This window comes from Eleutherodactylus coqui, chromosome 4 (assembly GCF_035609145.1).
Source record: "Eleutherodactylus coqui strain aEleCoq1 chromosome 4, aEleCoq1.hap1, whole genome shotgun sequence".
In the NCBI taxonomy this organism is placed as follows: domain Eukaryota; kingdom Metazoa; phylum Chordata; class Amphibia; order Anura; family Eleutherodactylidae; genus Eleutherodactylus; species Eleutherodactylus coqui.
In genome coordinates, this window is record NC_089840.1 from 146,413,844 (window position 1) to 146,434,404 (window position 20,561).

General features: G+C 44.8%; 1 protein-coding gene across 1 annotated transcript; it reads right to left on the reverse strand.

The window, feature by feature from the left end:
• Positions 1-1,025: 1,025 nt before the first annotated feature.
• LOC136625777 (glutathione S-transferase Mu 4-like) lies at positions 1,026-18,043 on the reverse strand. Its single transcript, XM_066600258.1, has 8 exons — positions 17,914-18,043; positions 17,749-17,824; positions 15,392-15,456; positions 15,192-15,273; positions 14,002-14,102; positions 3,288-3,383; positions 3,039-3,149; positions 1,026-1,264 (listed from the first exon to the last, which is right to left on the reverse strand). Exons 1-8 carry the CDS (start codon positions 17,944-17,946, stop codon positions 1,175-1,177), a joined length of 654 nt encoding a protein of 217 aa, XP_066456355.1. The 5' UTR covers positions 17,947-18,043; the 3' UTR covers positions 1,026-1,174.
• Between the last annotated feature and the right edge of the window lie 2,518 nt (positions 18,044-20,561).

The following is a 20,561-nucleotide window of genomic DNA, read 5'->3' on the forward strand; positions in this document are numbered from 1 at the left end:
ACACACACAAAATAGCTAGCTTGTTAACAAGCTCAATATTATACCCTGGTATGTACAAGTACAAGTTGAAACTAAACCTCCCATGTATGGTTCTCAGTGCTAGCTATCAAGGGGAGGAACTTCTCTATGAAAAGTTCCTGTGGCGCAGATTGGAATATTAATAAAGTCTATGCCATTCATTGAATGTCTGTGATAGGCATCACTCGATGAACCAATCAGAGCCGCTGCTCGATTAACCAATCAGAGCAATTGCTTGCTGGAGGCGGTGGTAATCATAACCCGCTACCAGGAAGAAATGCTCTGTCGGCGTTCAGGAGTACACGGAAGCCTGCAGCAGCGAGGGACCCGAACGCCGTCTACTAGGCAAGTATTTCTCTCACCTCATGATTTTTTCACCTGTGTGAAGCCAGCCTAAGGAATGTAAAACTCCTTAAACTAAGGGCTGTTATACACGACCGTATATCGGCTGTGTTTTCACGCCAGCCGATATATGGCGCCTGTCTGCAGGTGGAGGAGGCCGAAAGAGTCGGGAGCAGTGCTGAGCTCCCGCCCACTCTCCACTATTTTCAATGAGGGGAGGCTGGATGGGGCGGAGCTAATTATCTAGAACTTAGCCCTGCCCCCGCCCTGCCTCTTATTGCAAATAGTGCAGAGGGCGGAGAGGAGTCCGAGAGGGGGCGGGAGCTCCGAGCATTGCTCCCGGCTCTTCCAGCCTCCTCCCCCTGCAGACAGACGCTGTATATCGGCCGGCGTGAATACCCGGCCGATATACGGTCGTCTGAAACAGCCCTAAAACAGTGAGATTTTTTTGGCAGGAAGACCATTGAACCTCTTAATCTTACATTGTGGTTGATAAGCTAACATTTATACATTAGACACATTAGTTTTTTTTATCAACTTTTAATTCTTTATTGAAAAAATGAATAATTTGACAAATATCCTCCAGCCCACTGATGTACCCTTCTCCTATTCTATGTACTCTGGATCCTCAGGTTAATTCACCAGTATAGATTTTTCACATCTACTGCCAACACAAATTTATTATTTATTCTTAAGCATTTATAGAATAATCTAATATACTTCTGTTCGAGAAAAAAGTAACAATTTTTTTTAAGCTGTTCAAAATCCAACTGGAGGCCTCCAAGCATATCTGTGGACCAGTATGTTGTGAAGACTACTTGTTGGCCCAGAAAGCCATTCTGTTGTTAATAGGAGTTTTTATGAAGCGGGCCGTTTTCATGTATGCAGCAATAGCGGGCAGAGCCTGAAAGAAAATGTCAACAATTCATTAAATGTAGAACAAAGCATGTCTTCACAAAGGACTCTTAAAAGGTGATCAGAACTCTTTTCTATAAAACCCCAACTCCCCCTGCCATAAAACCACCAATTCACCTACTCCCTTCTCCCCACTATGTCTGGCACCACCGCTCAGTCTTCGCCCCCATTTACAGGACGTCACAGTCATTGTGCTCGGTCATTGGCTACAGCAGTCCGTGACATTCCGTAGATGGCTGGACTGCAGCCCGTAAACAGGACGTCACAGGAGAAACCCAGAACAGCGGCGCGGGACATAGTGGGGAGTATCTGACTCTTTAATGGCAGAGGGAACATACATCAAGTCGGACAGCCCCTATAAAACTAATGATGGACGATGAGCTGAACAGATCATCGTTCAGTGTAAATAGCAGCCATTCAGTATTGAGGGTGGGGGAGAGCGAGGAAAGAAATCTCCTGCAGCCTCCCTGACCCCATGCTGGTTGCTCTGGGTGAGCCAGCGACACTACCTCCTATGCAATAGCACGAGAGCGAGTATGCGGTAACGAGTGTCGGGCCTTACGGCCCATTTACACACAGAGATGATCACTCAAAAGATGGCTTTTGAGCTATCATTTTGCATAGACTACCAATTGGTACTAATGCCAATTAGTAGCTTATTAATGCATGTGAGGTTCTGGGAGCTACATTCAGAGAACAGCAGGTGATCTGTTCTCTGAATACATTATCTTTGTTTTGCTGTGGGGCTGACATCAGTGCTCCCCACCGAGAACACAGCGTGAAGTTCCTGCTATCAGCTGTTCCGCTGTTTTATGCTGAACATAAAATAATAGTTTGGTAGAAAAGTGAAAGATGGGCACATTTTACACGCAACAATTATCACTCAAAGATAGCTTTTAAGCGATAATCAGTGTACAGGGGCCTTTAGCCCATCGGTTATGAGTAAGGAACCATGTAGATCCAAAAACGAGAAGGAGATGAGTGATTTTAATGGTGGCGCATCCAAGTTTTCAATACATGCCTCAAAGGATTATAGTTTTACATTCTTGCTGGATATCCAATTTGATACTTTCTACTGAACTATCCATCAAGGAGCCAGCCAGGCATCCCTCATCCAGTAGTTTGCTATGGATTATCCAGACTCTAGGGTAAGCTGATTGTAAAAGTACAGAGAGACAATTACATAATGCTAGACTCTGCAGAGTACAGTAATTATGTGTCGCATAACTCAATGTGTTAGTTTTCAATTTGCTGTATTAGTACCATTTGCATTATGACATTTCAATCTATGGCACATTGATATTTGGTTGGTTTACGATCTGTATCATCTAGTCTGTACTCGGTCTTAGGTCTTCATAGGAGCCACTATACATGCATCAACTGGATTGTGGGTGTATGCCATTACCCTTGTAGTTACCAGTTCTATTGCAAGAGTCATTGCCTCTACTCCCATATTTAACAATCAGCCATAGTTTGGACTGATGCACAACTGATTTTGACCCTTGGTGTTCTACACGGAACAGTGCTGATTTAATTACTTGATACAGTTTCCTTTTGAAATTCTTTCTATTTTGATTAATACCTTCATAAGGATATTTTGTTATACCTTCCTTGCAGAATTGGGAAAGTTAATCTACTTGTGGAATGCCCAATGCCTTTGCGAATAGAAGTCTTGCATCAACTTTTGGAGAGTGCTGAGTTTTCTATTCATATGTGTAGGCTGTCTACACATCATATGATGTCTGACATAATAGAACATGTACCTCAAATCTTGAATGGAAGTCCTGCAGATTCTTGAACTTTTGTAAGCAAGTAGGGTCCAACATATTGTGCTGATCCAGCATATCATACATCAGAAAGTCTGCAAATGTAATCTTTGGGATAGAAGACACATGTAAATAAATTAGTGATGTATAAAAATTGAAAATAAATATTGAAGATAAATAAAGTTTAAAAAAGGTAGAACACTATATAAAACATGCCAGTACCTATGGTACATATTATATATTTACCTTGTCCCCAACAAACCAGTTTTTTTCCCCCAAAAACTGAGAGTATCTGGCCAGCACAGTTGGTAGCTTCTCAAGGTATGGCCCCTTCAGCTGTTCCTGAAAAATTTAAGTTAACCAAGGATTTATGCATCTTGCTTTAGCTGCAGTTGCTTCCATTTATGAAAAAGTTATTAACTGTATATCTGAATTTAAAGGGGTGATGTCATTGGAGGAGGGGGGGGGGGGGGGGGGGAATCCTTAACTATTCCTCTCCCGGCCGACTTCTTACCACAGCTTCTCCTCGACGATCTTCTGGCTCCTCCAGTCGCCTAGGTCACCTCACCGCAAGCTGGCCGAATCCTCTTATTCCTGTGACGAAGCATCCATTTTAGGCAGTTTCCTGCAGGTCAGTTTGCCCGGTCACTAGTGACGTAGCGTTCACTGCCTAGCAGGGAATGCCGGGCTATTGCCAAGACTGAGCATGCATGCTCTCTCGCTGCAATAGTATATGAACACTCGTGGTGAGACAGAGCACATACGCAGTCTCGGCAATAGCTCGGTGTTCCCTGCTAGGCAGTGAACACTATGTCATTAGTGACCGGGTACACTGACCTGCAGGAAGGAGACTGTTGAGAATGGATGCTCCAAAATAAGAAGAGGATTTGGCCGGCGGGAGGTGAGGTAAACTGGAGGAGCCAGGACAAGGTCTGTAAGGTGAAGATGTAGTAAGACGACTGACGGGGGAGGACTGGGCAAGTATTGATTTTTCTTCTAATGACAGAACCCCTTTAAAGCAAAATAAGATACTAGCTTTATGAAATCATAAACACGGCCTCAGATTTCTAGTAAGACAACTCCAAACAGCATCATAAGAGAACCAGAACCTATTCATTGCAGATACCTTATGGATTGTGACTGCATGTGCCAACGGAGGAGGAAGGGGGTGGGGGAGTAAATGCTGCATAAGAAAATACCGACAAAGCAATAAGTTACTGAGAGCCAAGAGATATGTACAGTCCAAGAGGCCAAAGTTACTTGGCATCCTGTGCATGGAAAACATTTACAGGCTACAAGTATCAGAGTCCATTCACACATGTACAATTTGTTGTAGTTTCTTACACGTCCCATTCACCTGCAATAGGTTTGCATAAATCAGTGTGCTTATCACCAGAACATACTCTTTCATATGTGCTGAACAGGTTCTCAGTCGCAGATATTTCTGCAAAAACTCTAGCCCACATGAATATACCCCTAGGCCTCATGTTCTTGTGCGGTTTTCCACCATGTACGATTGCATTCACATGAGCGTGTAGACACACGCGAGAAACAGATTGCAGCATGCACTATTTCACAGCGTATCATGCAGCGCGAGTGATGTGACACGAGCAAATATGTTCTGAATGATAATAGGGGAGATAAAGTCCATGTTCGGGCGCTCATATACAATTGTTTTAGCTGTCATTAACATGCTCATTTGGAAAGTGGTCAGCTGTAGTTGACTTTTTTTTTACCTAGTAGGCAGACAAAAAAAAAAAAAAGTTTATTTTCATCTCTTCAAAAAAAAAAAAAAAAAAAAATCCTCATTACTTTGCTGTACCTGCATATGCAGTTTTCCTGCACATTCCTGAGGGGCTGCAGCTTCTCTCGTTTATGGTATTTAAACACGTTTTTTTGTCAACAGTGTTTAGAAAGGGTGTTTTTTTGCAGGAGGAGTCGTACTTTTTAATGGTACTATTTGTTTATCCATGTGACATTTTGATCCCTTCCTATATTTTTACCTATTGGTCATGTTTTATATAGTTTCTCATGACATGCACTGCGAGGCTTAATTAATGTGCTAACTTTTTTCTCTAGGTCATTGTGACCACAGCAATGCCACACGTCTACTCACTAACTTTTTAAAAAAAATTTTTTTAATATTTAACTTTTTTTATTTTTGTCCAACTACAGGACTTGATCATATATTATCATTCTTCTAATACACTACTGCAGCGTCCAAGGAGGGAGTGGGATATTTTGAGGCCTTGTCATGTGGCTCTACCATCTCCTCAGCGCTGCATGGTGGTTCCTCTCACTTTGTCCTAAAAGTCAATAGCAGGAAGGCCTGGGTGAATTGGGCCCAGGGCACACACACACACAAGGCAATCGCTCAGCCTCTTCCATCCTTGGGGTCCCTTGTAAGACAAGGCACAATTTCTCCCAACCACCAAAAGTCTCCACTCTGCTAAACTATTTCAAGCAGACGACTAACTTGCACTTAGCTTGCAATCACATATATTACATGATCACGTGACACACAAGAAACATTTTCCAGACATAACCCAGCCAGTAGCCCATTCAGTGCTGCAGAGGTACAAAACATGTCAAATTCACTGACACAGAAGATACTGACAATACAAGTGCCAAAGACAAACACATTCATACTTATGGAGGGGCCACGTTAACTCTGGGCCACTACACTACCATACTTCAGTATAATAGTGTACTGTAAATACCATAAGGCTCTGCCAGAGGCTGAGCCTCATAGGTCGCCATAGCTAGCAGATCTGGAAGCCATATTCAAGCCTCTGGGTGCCATAGTAACCCATCGATGTGATCATGGGGTCCGATTGGTGACAAGCCTCGTCCCTCTGTCAGCCTTTTATATGCCACGGTCACACTGATCACAGTGTGTAAATGGTTAAACAGCAGGGATCAAAGGTTTCTTTGGTCATCACTGTTAGATCAAGTGCCAGGCTGTCATCCGACAGCTGAACACCCATTCACCCCGGCAGAGACATGTGCGTCAGGTTTCTGATGCAGCCTCAGTCAAGAGACAGCTTATCCGAATAAAGCCCCTTAAGACTGCCATCAAGACACATGTGCAGTTGTTAAGGGGTTAGATGATCTCTTAGAGGAATTGTACAGTAAATATCAATATTTGCAAATTATAAAACTGCAGAGTAATTAACAAAAAGAGGACAGAATACAGTTATAAATAGAAATGGATTAGGGGCTAACCACACTATCTTTAGCTTCGCCCATTACGAAGGGTGTCCTGGCCTGACCATGGGTCCCCAAACCCAAAACATCATTTCCTAAGGTTGCCATGGTCTGGCCACAGTTCTCCCACCTGAACTTAAAGTATGATACGCTTGTATAATGCCCGAGTTTGGGTCTGTAGACATGCGGTCAGGTCGGGACACACTGCGGAACTGTCCGTGAAACGGATGAGAACTAGAGACAGCGGGTTAGCCTCTAAGCTGGAGGCTTCTGCAGAAACATGGCAAATAAGGTTTAACCCTTTCCAATCCACTGTCTGACGTCTAAAGACAAGACATTCTCATTGAAGGCTGTACAGCTCCGATGTCGGAAGACATCCGGCAGGGTATTCTTACTGTAGATTACTGGCCGCTCTGTTGTCAGGGGCCTCTCCAGCATGTCCCATAGTGCAGTACTGGCTCTAGCCAGCAGATGGCGCCATTGTATAATGGCAAAAAGAGAAAGTCCCCTAGGAAACCCTGAATCCAAAATTGGATTGCAAAGGGTTAAAGGGAATCTGTCACCTACTTTTAGCACCATAAACCAAGTTTATGGACTGAAAGCTGCTGAGTCCGGGACTATAAGTTTTACATTTACCTTTCCCATTGCTCCCTTAACCCCTTAGTGACAGTGCTATCGTAAAACTACGTCCTGCTGTTGCAGGACGTATATGGAGGGAGGTAGCAGCGCTATCTCCCTCCATACAGCGCGGGCATCAGCTGTTTATTACAGCCGACACCCGCAGGCAATAGCCGCGCTCGGCCGATTGCGGCTATTAACCCTTTAAATGCCGCTGTCAATTCTGACAGCGGTATTTAAATCCCCCGCACAGCCCCCCCGCGGTGAGATCGGGGGAGCCGTGCAGGTGTCATGGCAGCCAGGGGCCTAATGAATGGCCCCAGGGCTGCCCTAACAGACTGCCTATCAAGCCATCCACACAGGGTGGCTTGAAAGACTGCCTGTCAAAAAGCAGTATGACGTAATGCTATAGCATTACGTCATACTGCAGGAGCAATAAAAGCATCGCATGTTAAAGTCCCCCAGGGGGACTTCAAAGTAAAGTAAAAAAAAAAAAGTTTTTTTTAATTGTTAAAAAAAAAAAAAGTTCTAAAAGTTTAAAATCACCGCCTTTTTCCATATCTATTATTAAAAAATCTAAATCATAAAATAAAAATATGTATTTGGTATCGCCGCGTCCGTAAAAGTCCGATCTATCAAAGTAGTGCATTATTTTTTCTACACGGTGAACGTCGTCCGAAAAAAAAATAAAATAAAATAAAGAACGCCAGAAATGCATTTTTTTAGTTACCCTGTCTCCCAGAAAAAACGCAATAAAAAGCGATCAAAAAGTCGTATGTATTCCAAATTGATACTAAATTGATACTATCGGAAACTACAGGACATCCCGCAAAAAATGAGCCCTTGCTTAACTACGTTGACTGAAAAATAAAAAAAGTTATCGCGCGCACAAAATGACCGCAGAAAATTGAAAAAAAAATTTAATATCTTAAAAAAAAATATACAAGTACTACAGCAAAAACAATACTATATAAGTTTGGTATCGTAGTAATCATACTGACCCATAGAATAAAAATATCAGGTCGTTTTTGTTGCAGTTTGTGCGCCGTAGAAACAGGACGCACCGAAAGATGGTGGAATGTCATTTTTTTTCCATTTCTCTCCGCTTAGAATTTTTAAAAAGTTTTTCAGTAAATTATATGGTACAATAAATAGTGCCATTGAAAAATACAACTCATCCCGCAAAAAACAAGCCCTCATACAGCGACGTCGATGGATAAATAAAGGAGCTGCGATTTTTTAAAAGTGAGTAGGAAAAAACAAAAATGGAAAAAAAGCAAAAAAGCTCCGTCACTAATGGGTTCATGTGAGCGCTGAAAGCCGCCGCTGAATGCATTAGCGGCAATGCTAAATAATCTGCCAATTCTAATTTTATAATGGGCGAACTACAAAGTAGCACTACTTAATGCATTGAGTGGCTGCTTCCAGCGCTGACACCACGGAAAGCACAGGGAAGGCAAGTATAAAACTGAAGACATTCTGATTGAAGGCTGTACACCTCCGATGTCGGAAGACGTCCAGCAGGTTATTCTTACTGTATATTACTGGCCACTCTGTTGTGGGGGGGCCTCTCCAGCATATCCCATACGGCAGTACTGTCTCTAGCCAGAAGATAGTGCCATTGTATAAGAGAAAGCCCCCTAGGAAACCCTCAATCCAAAATTGGATTGCAAAGGGTTAACACTGATAAATGTAAGGTTATGCATATAGAAAGGGAAAATACATGTCACCATTACACACCAAACAGAAAACTGCTGGGTAAAGGCCCATTTACATGTAACGACTGTCACTCAAATGGACGAGAGCGCACGATAATAGTTACGTCTAAACGCGAGCCATCTGACATTTGTCATTCGCTTTTCATCTGCTGCTCAGTTTCAGCTCAGTTTTGCAAAACAATCAACACTGGTTCATTCACATCTCGTTACGTCTAAACACCCTCCTATCAGTGTAGGAATGTGAAGCACTGAGCGAGAAGGGAGCGATTCTCAGCGATGATCTGCATAAGCATTCTGCATGAGCGCCAGCTGGCTGTGATGTCACCCGCTTGTGCGCTGCTCGTTCAAAGTAGAATCATCCCGTGCAAAAGGGGCAAAACGCTGACATAGAAAGACTTTAGTTAACCGAAAACAAAAAAGGTGTTCTCATCACAGAATTCATGGCAGAGTTTAGAAAGTCTGTCGCTCTGTGCCAGCCCCGCCGCCGCTTCCATAGCACTGATTGAAGTGCATGTGAGCTACGGAGATAGCATAGCACAGCGTTGCTTCTGTAACTAGGGGCGTTCAAAGGGTGGCTATTAAAGTAATAAATGGGAGTGAGGAGACTACAATTCCCAGCGAGATCAACAAAATTAGACTAATGTTTTGCTGCTGCAATTTTACATGAGTCTCTCATTGTCTGTGGATTGTAGATTATCCCTGTGGAGTGGGAGGAACAGAATGTGGTCAACTGTCAAGAGACACAGCAGCCAAGTCACAACACCCCCCTTCTAGATGTGGTTTGCAGAGCTTTATGTATGGCTTACATTGGGGGTCAGTCCCATACAACGGTCTATGGCATTGCAAGCCAGTTATATCAAGAATGCACATTTAGTGTGTGTATGTATAATATATATATATATATATATATATATATATATATATATATATATATATATATAAAGCTGAAAGCCCTCACTGACTCATTGACTGACTCACTGACTGACTGACTCGCCAAAAGTTCTCCAACTTCCTGATGTCGTAGAAACATGAATTTTGGCACAAGCATAGATTATCTCCAAAATAAGAAAAGTAATTGGGTCCCAACTCGATTATTCAATTCTAGCGCAAAAGAATTAGCGTCGAAATTTTACGTACGTAATCTAAATCTCTCACTTCCCAATGTCATAGAAACTTAAAATTTGGCACGGGCATTGATTATGTCATAAATAGGAAAAGTTAATGGGTCCCAACTCAATTATTCAATTCTATGCACAAAAGAATTAGCGTCCAAATTGTACGTACGGAATGCATTTTTCTCATTTTCCGATGTCATAGAAACGTGAAATTTGGCACGAGCACTGATTATGTCATAAATAGGAAAAGCTAATGGGTCCCAACTCGATTATTCCATTCTATGCGCAAAAGCATTAGCGTCCAAATTTTACATATGGAAAGTAATTTTCTCACATAGAAACTTAAATTGGGCACAGGCATTGAATATGTCATAAATAGGAAAAGTTAATGGGTCCCAACTCGATTATTCAATTCTATGCACAAAAGAATTAGCGTCCAAATTGTACGTACGGAATCTAGTTCTCTCACTTCTTGGTGTCATAGAAACATGAAATTTTGCACGGGCATTGCGTATGTCATAAATATGAAAAGTTAATGGGTCCCAACTCAATTATTCAATTCTAAGTGCAAAAGAATTAGCGTCCAAATTTTACGTATGAAATCTAATTCTCTCACTTCCTGATGTCATTTTATATAAAGGAAACTTCGCATGGTTACCTTCCCATGATGTTTCCTGGGTAACGCAGAGAACTATGCAAAATGGTGAACATATGTTTTTCCGGTATCTCTAAAGTAACCACGACTTCATAAGATTTTCCGTGTGAACATCAGATAAACACCAGTGCCAAATTAACTCGGGCGAAGCCGGGTATATCAGCTAGTATGAATATAAGATGCAACAGATTAGTAACAGGAACCAGAGTAACATAACAGCCTTCCTATTTACTTATGTAACAATTATAAATATATTTAGCAGACATCTTGCCAAATATCCTATGGCCTATTGTGAAAATTTTCCATTAGTAGTCTAGATCAGTGTTCCAACAGGTCAATTTTTCAGGATTTCCTCAGTATTACATAGGTGATGTAATTATCGTCAGCGCCTCAGACATTGCCGCAGGTGTTCTTACCATAGGATATCCTGAAAACATGACCTGTTGGTGGTCCCTGAGGACTGGAGTTGGGGGAACACTTTTTGAATGGCCCTCTCCTTTTTAGAATGCCGGAAGTAAAAATGATATATTGTGATAAGCCACCCCCCTAACCCCTCCCCCTGACCACACCTTGGGGCTCCACAAGAAACTTTTGCTTTAAAAAGGGCTCCATGGCTAAAAAAGTTTGAGAACCCCTGGTCTAAGTGTACCAGATGTGATCAAGACTGCTTGTCAGTGGAAACGTGTCTTCTGTGCTATGTGAGGTCTTGTCTATAAAGGAAAATAAGCATATTTTGTATGTAGAGCTGACACATTCGTGTTGATTGCAGGAAAATAGGCTGAATTGAATGGATGTCTTTTTTCAGCAGTCACATGATGTACTAACTTACAATGTAACAAGTAGGGTCAGTTTGATCTGTCACGGCCAACATGGGCTAAAATGTGTATGCTAATGATCATTCAGTAGTTGTTAAATGGTTGTTCAATTAGCAAACTACATCTAGTGTGTACGCAGACTGAAGCCACAGCTGTAAATTCAGCATGCCTTTTTTATCTTCAAAAAGGCTATAGTTTCAGTTAACCCCTTAAGGATCAGGGTGTTTCAGTCCTAAAAAGGAAAGAAACCTTTAGTGATTTTACCTAAGAATTGGTTTTATGGCCCCATTTTTTTTCCTGGCTTGTGAAAATTATTTGTGCTGCGTTTTCTTCTTGTCACAGCCATTTAATACTGCACTGGAAACTTTTATCCATTTTTTATTTATATGTATATTCCTCTGTACAAACTGTTTTAAATTTATACTTAATAAAATTTATGTTAACAAAGTACAGGAATTGGTTCAACATTTTGTAAAGTCATACGGGTAGCTGTCAATCACTGATGGCTCCGCCCACTGAATGTAAAGGCATACAGGTAGCTGTCAATCACTGATGGCTCCGCCCACTGGACGGAAAGGCATACAGGTAGCTGTCAATCACTGATGGCTCCGTCCACTGGACGGAAAGGCATACAGGTAGCTGTCAATCACTGATGGCTCCGCCCACTGGACGGAAAGGCATACAGGTAGCTGTCAATCACTGATGGCTCCGTCCACTGGACTGTTCAGCTCAGAATGTGCAGAGATATAAATGGATAAAATACAAAGTCTACTGAATCTTTCCCCATAAAACTATATATCACTCTGCTCAGCTCCCCCTGCTCTGTAACATCAGTAAGCGCTGCAGAATAAGTTGGCGCTATACAAATAAAGATTATTATCATGCTCGCATATTGGACAGTATGTTCAAGCAGACAGCTCCCTTTAAATCATGGCAGGATTTGTGTCTCATGTCATAGTTGCCGTAGAAATGTATTCTTTTACATAAAGAAATTGCACCCACGGGCAGGTAAAAGGTATGCTATTAAAAAGCTTTACCTGCACCTCTTCCTTTGTAATTTATGTTGTTACATGTCCTTGTGGACTACTATATGTTGGTGAAACGATGGAGTGCAGAAACTGCATATCTAAGCATAAGAGCACAATCCGGACTAGCAGCACAGATGTACCGGTGGCAAAACATTTAGTTGCAAAGCAACATTCTGGAAGTCAGTTGCGTTTCCAGATCATAGATTTGGTACCAGATAACCCAAGAGGTGGTGACAGGGAGAGGAGACTCAAGTTCAAAGATCCATTTGGATTCAATGAACTTAACTCCCTCCACCCTTATGGGTTAAATCTCGAGTTTAATCCATTACCGTTTCTGTAAGCTTCCATCTATACGTGTTTTTGTCTATTTTTTCCCCCCTCACCGAGGTTCTTTTGACACAGCTTGGGTGTCTATTTTGGACAGTGGTCTTTGCAACTATGCAGCACATACTGTGCCTGGGATAGCCAGTCCCTTTTTGCATATAGCTTGATTTTTTAATTTTGGTTCTTTTTTGGGGCCTGTGCTTCTTTAATAATTCTATACTGTATCACGATTACTTTACATCCACAAGGGCTATGGACCCCATTAGGGATTTGATAGAACATGATGGCTCTCTATATCCTTTACATTTTTCTTATGTTAGCTTATATTCATATATGCGCAATGTGATTGGCTAGCTTACCTCCCTGTACATGTGTTGGGCGCTGCTTGGCCCCCCCACGTTTGGTGAGTGCTATGACATTGCGCCTAGTCAGTGGAGGGGCCTTGTTATGGCGCTATATAAACCTTGGACTGTAGTACTGTCGACATTGACCCTTTATGCGCATGAGCAGCTATAATGACTTATGTTGCCATGGAGACGGTTGTTTCCCGGCCACAGTAACAGGATTGTTGTACTCCCGCACATCCGCAATGTGACGTTTGGACGCCGCTATTGACGAGTGTTTATACACTTGGGATATACGGATTGCCGCTGCCATCTCATGTTTCCCAGGCTGTGTTCCACAGACTCGTAAGTGACTACACCTGTAGGGGTAGTGGTTTTAAACTAATTGTATAAGTTGATTGCTGCATGCTTGTCTTTATTGTGGGGCTGGTGGGGATTCCTTCAGCTTGACAAAGACCCCGTGGGGGTTGAAACGTTGCCTGCATGTGTTTTACTTTGAGATAATAAAGCAACATCTCCTGTGATGCATTGATTTTACCAACCATTCGTGGATGCTGCCCTCCCTACTCTTTTAGGGTGCATTCACATGAACGTATATAAGCTCTGTTTTCAGGCCGAGCCGATATACGTCGTGCTCGTGTGCAGGGGGGGGGGGGGGGGGGGGGGGAAGAGAATGGAAGAGACAGGAGCAGGAACAGAGCTCCCGCCCCCTCTCTGCCTCCTCTTTGCCCCCCTGCACTATTTGCAATGAAAGGAGGCATGACAGGGGGGGGGGGGGGGGGGGGGGGGGGTGGAAGCAGAGAGGGGGGGGGGGGGGAGGAGGCAGAGAGGGGGCGGGAGCTCTGTCCCTGCTCCTGGCTCTTCCATCCTCCCTCCCCAACCCCCCCCCCCCCCCCGCACATGAGCACGACGTATATTGGCTCGGCGTGAAAACCGAGCCGATATACGTTCGTGAGAATGCAGCCTTAGACTTTGCTGCTAGGGCTCAGTCACAGGGGTAGGCAATCCAAATCAACATCCCTGAACACCCTTTTAACTGAAATGGCAAATTAATCGATTTCAGTATTCGCGCAGCCCTATTTGAAACCAATGCAAGGTTCATCTGCATGAAGGAGAACGGTCTAGGTTTTACTTACAAATTGAGGGTTATATGTAATAGTAGCAAGCCGCATCCGAAAATCCATGGCTTCATTTTCAATCATTGATAGAAGGATTTCTTCACCCTCTGTCTTACCACCTGCAAAATAGTAATAAAATACAAAGTTAAATTTTGTTTTAGAATTCTTATTTGTACCCTAATCAATGCTGACAATTCTGCCCCCAGCATTTAACTGTCCCAATTGATTGAAATTTAAGTGTTCTAAAGTTTAAAAGTTTTATTAAAATATGTTATTAATCCCACACAGTAAATGCAGTCAGAAAAAAAACATTAAATACACAATGCCAAAATTACACTTTGTTCACTCCCCTCTCCAAGAAGAAAAAGGAATCAAAAAGATGTACGTAGCTCAAAATGGTACCAATAAAACAAAAACACAGGCCCTCATTGGCACTATCGATGGAAAAGAGTGAACACTGTGGAGGATTGGGGAATTACATGACAATGCAGGAATTGAGGTATTTTGGTTATCCCATCTGGAGAAATAAAATATGAACAAAAACAGTATGTACCCCAAGAGGGTAACCATAAGAACACCACACAGCCCCATGATGGAACGTTTTAAAACTGCTGGGTAACAGAATGTGGAAGCAGTTTTTCTTAACTAGAGTAGCCTAACAAAGACTCAGGATAAAGGCAGGATGTCATCTTATCATCATGTATTGGGAAAAAACCTGCGCCATTTCAAACAGTTTTTAGAAGAGGATTTTCAGAAGATCATAATGGTAGCAAAACCGAAGTGTTGAATGCACACAGGGAGACATTCAGGGGCGAGAATTCACACAGAATTTACACCGCTGCACGCCACCATTGGTTTATGCAATCCCATGCAGACAGATGCGATTCTGATTGCAGAACATACGCGGTAACAAAATCACAGCATGTCCCATTTCAGTGCAAACCTTGCTGACCCGCCGACTCTGCACTCACTGCGCACCAGCTGGCACATCTACAGAGTGAAGACGCCAGACAGGTAAGCCACGGGTCACTGCAGAGGCACAGGGTCGCATCCCGCTGCAAGAATCTCAGTCGGAATCCGACCGAGCTATCTGCATTCACCCAAAGTTAGGGATATAAAGAAAACAAAACCAAGCACAAACACACCAACACCACAGTCAAGGGGTTAACGTAAGAAGGTAAAACCATTAAGAAATTAGAAGTACTCACACAATCCATGCTTGCGGGCGATGTAGCGCAGAATAGTGTTACTCTGTGTCAACTTTACATCTCCATCCAAAAGGTAGGGCAACTGTAACACAAAATTAGTGATCATTAACAACTTGCCTATAAAATACCTAAATGCTGCTTGCTACTCGCATGAAATCAATCCGTTATCCCCCAATTACAAGTTGTCTAGATTCACATACATTTGGAAAGTCCAAGCCCAGCTTCTCCTTCTCATCCAGCCACTGGCTCTTGTCATAGTCGGGAGCTGTATGGAGACATGAAAGTATTAGCGGCACAGACTAGGATGTTGAATTAGGTTCTTCCTAGGAAAAGCCTTTCAATATGGAAGGGTTACCATTGGAGCTGACTACTCGGACGAAAAGATTGGGGGGGGGCGGCGTGGTGGAGCGGGGGGGGGGGGGGTAGCAGTGAGGCGCTCTCTGCCCCCCCCCCCCCCAACACCCCGCGCACCCCCCCCGAATCTTTTCGTCCGAGTAGTCAGTTACTCGGAAAAAGCGGTGCTCGGGTCCAAAAACACCCGAACAGAGTACGTTCGCTCATCTCTAGTTACCATCATTAATCTGCTGATTTGGATATCCCCCACCCCCACTATGTACCATTTATCAAAATTTGACCTGTGACACATCTGCCTTTTTTGTTTTTACAGAAAGTTATGCAACTGTAAAATCCCTGCCACATGTGAATGCGGTTGTTTCTGCAGCATATGGAGGGATTTCTGCAAGCCCCAGTCAAATGAAAGGGAGTCCCATAAATTACCCCAAGTCTTGTGCGTTCAACAGGAAAAGGACACTGCAGTTTTGAACAGACAGAGCTCTACATCAGACAGCTGTAGCTCCGAATCATTTCACCTCAAAACACAATATGATTAAAACGCACATGTACCCCAAAATGGTATCAATAAAAACTACATAAAAAACAAGCCCTCATATAGCTGTAGGCAGAAAAATAAGAAAGTTAGGGCTATTGAAAAGTGGAGATAAGCGAGTTGTGTGTAGTGGCCTCTTCTTCCGCTTGTGTAGAGCTTGTTGATCACTAGACGCCTCTACGACGCAGAGAAGAGATTTCACCCCGTTACCAGAGTCTTGCGGGGGCGCATTATTGGGATGTGAGAAGCTGGATGGTCTTATCGATGAATTGTCCCCCATCGGCCGTTCTGACCAGACTGTTAGGGGGTGTTGGGGGCAGTGGATGTGTGAGGGCACACAAGGTGACCGGGCTGAGGACGCCCCCTACAGACCACCAGTGGAGAGGTTTGTCTGACCAGACTGTTAGGAGGCGTTGGGACCAGTGGATGTGTGAGGGCACACAAGGTGACCGGGCTGAGGACGCCCCCTACAGACCACCAGTAGAGAGGTTTGTCTGACCAGACTGTTAGGAGGCGTTGGGACCAGTGGATGTGTGAGGGCACACAAGGTGACCGGGCTCATGACGCCCCCTACAGACCACCAGTAGAGAGGTTTGTCTGACCAGACTGTTAGGAGGCGTTGGGACCAGTGGATGTGTGAGGGAACACAAGGTGACCGGGCTCAGTATGCCCCCGGACAGACCACCAGTAGAGAGGACCCTATGACAAAAATGTTATGGGATGTTGGGACTGGTGGATGCGTGAGGGGAGCACACAAGGTGACGGGGCTCAGGACCATCATCTAGAGATAAGTGGCACTATTGTTACACCGCTATGTCTACCGAAACCATTTCCACGCACTTGGCAGAAGGACATTTGGCCTCATGGCCCCCATTAGGTGTTCGGCCTTTTACACCCACAATCTCCTCAGTTTGCAGTGGTGTCGTTAATGACAAAACTGGACGCTACGGAGTGGAACGGGTTGTCTTCAGTAAGGATTCCAGGTTTAGTTTGGGCGCTGATGATGGCCACATTAGTGTCTGGTGACCTCAGCGGTACAGCAGGGTACTAAGAGACTCCATGCCCGCTCCTACGACATCCTGTATCCAAGCTACAGGTGGTATAACAGGGTACTAGAGCCTCCATGCCCACCCGTATCACATCTTGTATCCAAGCTACAGGTGGTACAACAGGGTACTAGAGTCTCCCTACAAGGGGTCAGCCCTCCACAATGAATGATCCTTTTGCTCCAATATTGTAATCATTTACTTAGAATAACGTTACAATCACAGAGTTTCATTGCAACCAGCAACTTTTAGTTGAGGGAAGTTACTGTGTATATGAACACACACACACACACACACACACACACACACACACACACACAGAGTTATGGTCAGTCGGGTCTGATCATGCCGCCCCCGGTGCCGCCCGCAGGAGAGCCGGCGGAGCCTCTACATATGACCAGTAGTGGGCAGTGAAAGTAAGCAGACTCGCTGGATGGCCCCGTGCACTCACCGTCCCCCTGTACCCACCAATCCCCGTGCACTCACCGTCCACCTGTACCCCCCCCCCCCCCGCTCCGTGCACTCACCGTCCCCCTGTACCCCCGCCCCGTGCACTCACCGTCCCCCTGTACCCCCCGCCCCGTGCACTCACCGTCCCCCTGTACCCCCCGCCCCGTGCACTCACCGTCCCCCGTCACGTAGCGCTTCTCCTCATAGTGCGTCCCGGTGTATTCCAGCAGCAGGCGGAGCGAATGGCAGAGCTGCAGAGAAAGACAGGACGGAGTCAGTGGGATGTCCAGCCGTCACCTACCACACAGCCGCCGCCATTCCTACTAACTGCACTTCTCACCCCGCGGATGTCCCAGTAGCCGAGAATCATCATTTTCCTCGCCGCCCACTGATCGCAGCAGTTCTCAACTGTCCCTCCACTTCTCCACAGCCCCGGAGCTGTCAGCTGCCCACGTGACTTACAGCTGGGCGTCCAGCCAATCAGACTGCAGCCTCACAGCCCTCTGGGATTCTTATTGCATAACACGTGGCCTGTGCTTCCTCACACACAGCGATTTTACCGCTGTCCGACAGCTGTTTTTACTGCACCCCATCATGCATTAGGCCTCATGCCCACGGCTGTGACGGACTCTGCCAGCGGAATATTGCAGCGGAGCCCGTCACGGTGCCCCCTAAGGCCGGCTGCACACGGCCGTGACGGGCGCCCCCCAGAGACCCCATACTTACCAGCGGATCCGGCGTTCTCGCTCCCGCATGACGCTTCCCAGCCGCTTCATATGACGCGGCAGCGGTAGGCGGGGAAGCGTTTTCACGCTATCTTCCGCTGTGCTACGGACGCTATCTTCCGCGTGAACGGACGGCTTCAATTGACTGCACGCGGCAAATAGAGCATGCCGCGGGTGAGGACAAGAGATTTCAATTCCGCACCGTAAGCATTGAGCTATTAGGTTCAATAGAACCTAATAGCAGCGGGCAACGCAGCGGATTTTCACCGCGAATTACGTGGCGGAAATCCGTTCGTGGGAAGGAGGCCTAAAACACCCCTACTCACCACTCCGGATCCGCTGTACGCGTTCCACAGGGTGTAATGCGCCAACAGTGTGGGATGACGTGGCCGGCGGCAGGCGGGGACATGTATTCACGTGATACTTCCGCTATGCTACCGTGGAAGTATAGTGTGACGGCCGACTTCCATTGACTACAATGGGGGCTGGACGCACGTATTCCCGTTGCAAATAGAGCGTGCTGTGGAATTCCGCAACATGAACATTGAGCTATTAGGTTCAACCTAATAGCTGCGGGACAACACCGCGGATTTCCACCGCATAAAACACAGCAGAAATTCATCCGTGGGCATTAGCCCTTAAGAAGTCTAAAAACGCTGCAAATCAGAGCAGGCAGCGTTCGAAAATTGTGGCGTTCGAAAATTGCGACGTGTTTTCCGGCCCCATTGAAAACAATGGGCGATGCATTCTGAGGGAACGCCAAATGATTAGACATGCCACGGGGAAAGAAATCGCTCTTGTATATGACCCCATTCAAAAGAAGTGCAGCGCACAAATCTCACATGATTTTCTTGGCAGTGTCAAAGCGGCCTAAAGTGATATGAGGCGTTTTAACACAAAAACACCTAGCATCCGCAGGGACATTGAACGTTGGTGAGCGCAATATCAGACCGAGTTTCACAGTCCAATATCGCAGTCGCACGTGTGAAAATAGCCGGTTTTATTATGCAGTTTAGTAAAAGTTTGTTTTTGTATTTCAATATATTTCATATATAATATTATTGTTATATTGGATCATTGAGCGCTGCAGTGATTGGCTGAGCCCCGGCGCTCGAGAACCAATCAGAACCAGCGCTTCCTGGAGACGGGATTTATGAACCCCCTGACCAGGAAGTGGCGGCTGAAGACTACAAACAAGTATGGCGGGACTGCCAGAGGAGAAATACGGCGGAGCGGACAGTGCTTGTTATGTCATTTTTTTTAAAGCAGCCAAATAAAAATCTCGGCAAAAGAGCGCAACAAAATCGCAATATCGTTGCAAGAAAAGGAAGCGATGTCGCACAGAACAAATCTGCGATATTGCTGTAATTTTCTTGCACCGGTATTCCTGTCGCCTGTGTGAAAGACGTCTTAGTCTGCTGATCTTAGATCGCTAATAATATCTATAGTCCGCGCTAGTCCAAATTGTCACATAAAGTTCCTTTTCTGATTGCACGTATTTTATGTCCTGCAGATTTGGCGCGGTGTATTGAATTAAGCTATACTATAATCTACTTATTTTATTTTCTCATGTTAAGGCTGGGCTCACATGAACGGGTCGGATTCCGCATGTGGAAATTTGCAGCCGAAGACCTGCCATCCATCGCAGATATGAATTGCGTATGTATGCGTTCATTTGCTGATGCGTTCGTTTTTCCACGCTGATGTAGGCCTATGGGCAGCATATCGTCCGCGCCGAAGAAAGATCGCAGGCAGGGAATTACACTAGAGAGTAGCAGAACATTGCTGAGGTGAGATTATCTCTCTCTTCTTTCTCCCTCCTCTTTTCTATCTTTTCTCATACCAACTTCCGAGTGATTCTGCCGGTCATACGCAATGGTAATGGGCTGCGGGGCACATACATCCATTCACATCAGTGGAGGCTGCGCATGTGGATTCTGCACTAAAATACAGCATGCTGCAATTTTTCTTCCGCTCGCGGAATACGCAGTTCGCTCCCATGAGTGTGAAGGGAATTTTAAAAGTACATGCCTTTGAATGCCTGTGTTTTACCACGGATCCTCCGCGGAATCTGCAGTTCAAATCCAGTCGTGTGAGACCGGCCTAATGAATGGGTGCACGTTAGAGGTTCTGACTTCAGGGACTTCCTTATGGCCCATTTATACGTAACCTTAGCGTTGATGTCAGCACTTGTGCAGTCATTTAAATGACTGTCGGTCTAAGTAAAGGGTCATTAGTAGAGATCTCTCACCTCCCCCCCCCC